This window comes from Pteropus vampyrus, unplaced genomic scaffold (genome assembly GCF_000151845.1).
Source record: "Pteropus vampyrus isolate Shadow unplaced genomic scaffold, Pvam_2.0 Scaffold320, whole genome shotgun sequence".
In the NCBI taxonomy this organism is placed as follows: Eukaryota; Metazoa; Chordata; class Mammalia; order Chiroptera; family Pteropodidae; genus Pteropus; species Pteropus vampyrus.
The window spans coordinates 257,221-260,740 of NW_011889101.1; the positions used below are offsets into that span (position 1 = coordinate 257,221).

General features: G+C 51.0%; 1 protein-coding gene across 1 annotated transcript in view; it reads left to right on the forward strand.

The window, feature by feature from the left end:
• The window catches only part of LOC105303892 (transcription factor IIIB 90 kDa subunit-like), a 30,934-nt gene that overhangs the window by 1,493 nt on the left and 25,921 nt on the right, over nucleotides 1–3,520 (forward strand). Inside the window, exon 2 of the mRNA XM_023521862.1 lies at nucleotides 271–274. Within this exon, the coding sequence (XP_023377630.1) occupies nucleotides 271–274 (4 nt within the window). The remainder of the gene's footprint in view (nucleotides 1–270; nucleotides 275–3,520) is intronic.

The following is a 3,520-nucleotide window of genomic DNA, read 5'->3' on the forward strand; positions in this document are numbered from 1 at the left end:
GTCCCGGAGAAGACACGGCAGCGACACCAGTGACAGCCGCGCTGGGGACCGACGTCAACCTCGGCGCCATTCAGGTTAACACAGAAATGGTCTCTCGTTTTCCTTACGGTTCCTTTATTTTTTTAATGTTTTACACTTAGCAGAAATGACTGTGGTATTCTGAAAGCAACATGGTACCTGAAGTCGAAGAAGAAAAGCGGGGTCAGACGGAGGCGCCCCAAATGCCTGGTGCCAGATCAATGAGCGGCAGGCGCGGTTTGGAGCAAACAGGGACTGAGCCACACAGCCATTTTCAGTTTTGTGTCGGCAGCGTGGGACACAAGACAGGGAAGTGTGGCCGCAGGCCGGAAGGCCGCAGGGGTCCGTCCTGCTGGTGCTGTGTGGCCGAGAGGCTGGCAGTGGGCCGGAGCCACCGCCTGGGTGTGCGGAGGGGGAGGAGAGACAAGTAGAAACCCGCTCGGGTTAGGAGATTGCCCATCCCCCAGGAGGAAGAGAAGATTCTGGCGGGCATGACACAGATCAGAAAGCAAAACAGACACAGGCGCAAAACAGGCGGCATGTCTGGGATTCAGAACCAGGCCGGGTTCTGTCACACAACTGGGTCGCGAGATGCGGAACACTTCCCCGGAAACGTCCGGATGCTGCAAATGAGCAAGACGCGCCCTCACGTGACATCTTCCATCTCACGAAACTAGAAGAAAGGGAAAAATCAAACCCCAAGCAAGCAGAAGGAAGGACGTAATTAAGATCGGGGTAGAAATCAGTGAAATAGAAAGCAGAAAAACAATAAAGGAAATCAATAAGCCAAATATGGTCCTTTGAGAAGGTCAGTAAAATTGACAAACCTCTAGACGGATCGAGAAGAAAAAAAGATGGAAGACAAATGAACGATATCAGGTATGCGGACGTGGAAGGGACGGGGGGACACGTTTAGCTCATTGTCTTGATGTGCTGATGGTTTCATAGGTGTAAATACTCATCAAACTTATCGCATAACCCTTGGGTCCAAGAGGAAATCAAAAGAGAAACGTATCAAATTATACATTTTAATATGTGCAGTTATTGTGTGTCAATTAGGCCTCAGTAAAGCTGTTAAAACCATGAGAGAATTGTCTGGAGAAAATGAAAAAGACCTATACAAGAAGTGAGGTGGGGGGTGGGGTGGGGATGGGGAGCCAAGCAACGGTGTCAGAAGTGTCACAATAGCCAGAGTTCAAAGATCGCCCGTGAGGATCCCTGGTAACACCCCAGACTTTTGGCTTGGAGCCTGAAGGACAATGCCCCAGAGGCCAGAAGGCAGGGCCTCCCAAAGCTGGAAGCCGCCTGGCACCCCATCACCTGGCCACGTCCAGGAGCGGGCCTGACTCCGTGTGATCGACAGAATAGAAATTCTCTCTGAACAAAGCCTCCAGGGCCTCACTGTTTTCTTCACAATGATCATCGTTTACTAAAGATTCCCGGGTGCAAACCAAGGATCACGTAAACCGAGAGCAAACAGCAGACGTTACGTCCAGAGGTCACCAGGTACTGCCATAGTTAGAAGGGACCTTAAAATGCGAGCAATACGTTCGAGAATGTGAATGAAAAATAGATAATTTCATCAGAGAATTGAAGCCTAAGGGAAGAGAAGCATATGGACATTCCAGAAGCGACGTGTAAAATGACCGAAATGAACATGGGAATAAACGGTTTGAAAAGCAGATCATAGCACGCGGCAGAGAGAGGACGCATGAGGGTTCGTAGAAAAGCCCCGGATGGGAGCGTGGAGGGGAATGGAGTGAAAATGCAGAGCTCCAGGCGTTTGGGACACAGTGAGTTCCTGGCACAGGTGCCGGTGACGCCCCAGAGAGAGACGTGTGGGAGAGGCCAGTGCGGGAGCCACATGTGCACGGTACTGGCCGAGAATTTTAAAAGACCGACGAAAGACAAAAAGCCACAGATCCGGGAAAGCTCTACGAATTTAATTAGCACGAATAAAAGAAAATCACCTAGGAACATCCTGGCAGAACTGCTGAAAATAGAAAATTTAAAAGCATCCAGGAAAAAATGGTGCATTATCTTCAGAGAGCAACAAAAAGACACAAAGTGCTTTTTCAACAGAAGACAGTGGGACAAGGCCTTGAAAGTGCTGGGAGAGGGCCCCCGCCCACCTCCCATCCCAGCCGGCCCGGAGGCACCCCCAGCCCACCCCAGCAGCTGTGAGACCAGGTTTGTCACGCGAAGCTGCTCCATGCGGGGTAACTAGTTACACAGTGATCGATGATCAATGTACCAACAGTCGTTTGAACTATGGAGCAGCGTTGGGCTGCGGGGCTGATTTCATGGGACAGGTCTGGAGACCTGAGAACTAAGAGCAATGAACCAAACGGCAAAACGTGGAAAGATGTGAGCTTTCCTGTGGCCGAGTGATTGTTGGTACCTACTCTTGGGTCTTGAAACATTTTTATTAAGAAATTACAAAGAAAAGCCACTAGTCGAGGCTTCTCGAAGCAGATGTTCTCCTGCTTCGGCCTCTCGGGTGGTTTTGTGTGTTGTCACGACCAGGCTCCCTCCTCTAGCTGCACTGGGCCGCACACCCTCGCCCTCCGCTCACAGCAGGTGGGGACCTCTGTGTCGGTCCAGCCATCTCCCAGCTGTCTTGCAGCTTCGTTTTTACTCTTAGCTCTAATGTCACGTGGGATTCATTGCTAGAGCAGCACGAGGTTGGGATTCGGTTTACCCTTCCTGCTTCTCCTCTAAGGAAGACCATTGAACACCACTGAAAAGTCTATCTTTTCCTCAAAGATTCGAGGCCCCGACAGTTGCATACACGGGGTTCGTTTCTGGACTCCTGGTTTTATTCCATGTGCCCATTCGTCCATCTTGGTACAAATACCACCTGGTTTTAAAGGCTGTAATTTGATAGATTTTGGCTTAGGGAAGGGCAATCTTCCTCTCCTTGAGTTCTTTGTTCTTTGAGAATTATCTCCACTAGTCCTGTGGATTATCTGTTCCAGATGACTTTAGGATCAGCTTATCAAGTTACCTGAAAATCTCATGGACGTATGATTGGGATTAATACTGACTGGTGAAGAGTCCGTGTTTATAACTTCGCTTCCAAGTCGGAACGTTTTCTGAGTTAGTTTACGATCCTGTCACCTCCCATGATTAAGTTTCAGAGGTTTTAAAAAATGTAGTCTTACGCATTTCTTCTTAGGGTTATTCCCAGGGATGTCATGGGTGTTGGGGTGACTGTGAATGGCATCTGCAAAAACTTGAGGGCACGCGTGGGTGGGGGGGACACAGAAATGTAGGTCACAGGTAACCACAGGTGGCGGGTGTCTTGGGGAGACAAGCGACAGGGCGCGGGGGCGCATGGGGATGTCCGAGCAGGCGAGGCTGAGGGCCCGGAGCCCCGGCTAGCCGCGTGGCTGACCGGTCAGCGCAGAAGGACGGCGGGCGGTCCCCGGTCCCCACCTTTACCTGCGTTGCGCCGCCCAGTCCCTGAGCTCCGTTTCTCAGACCCCGCCAGGCCCCGCCC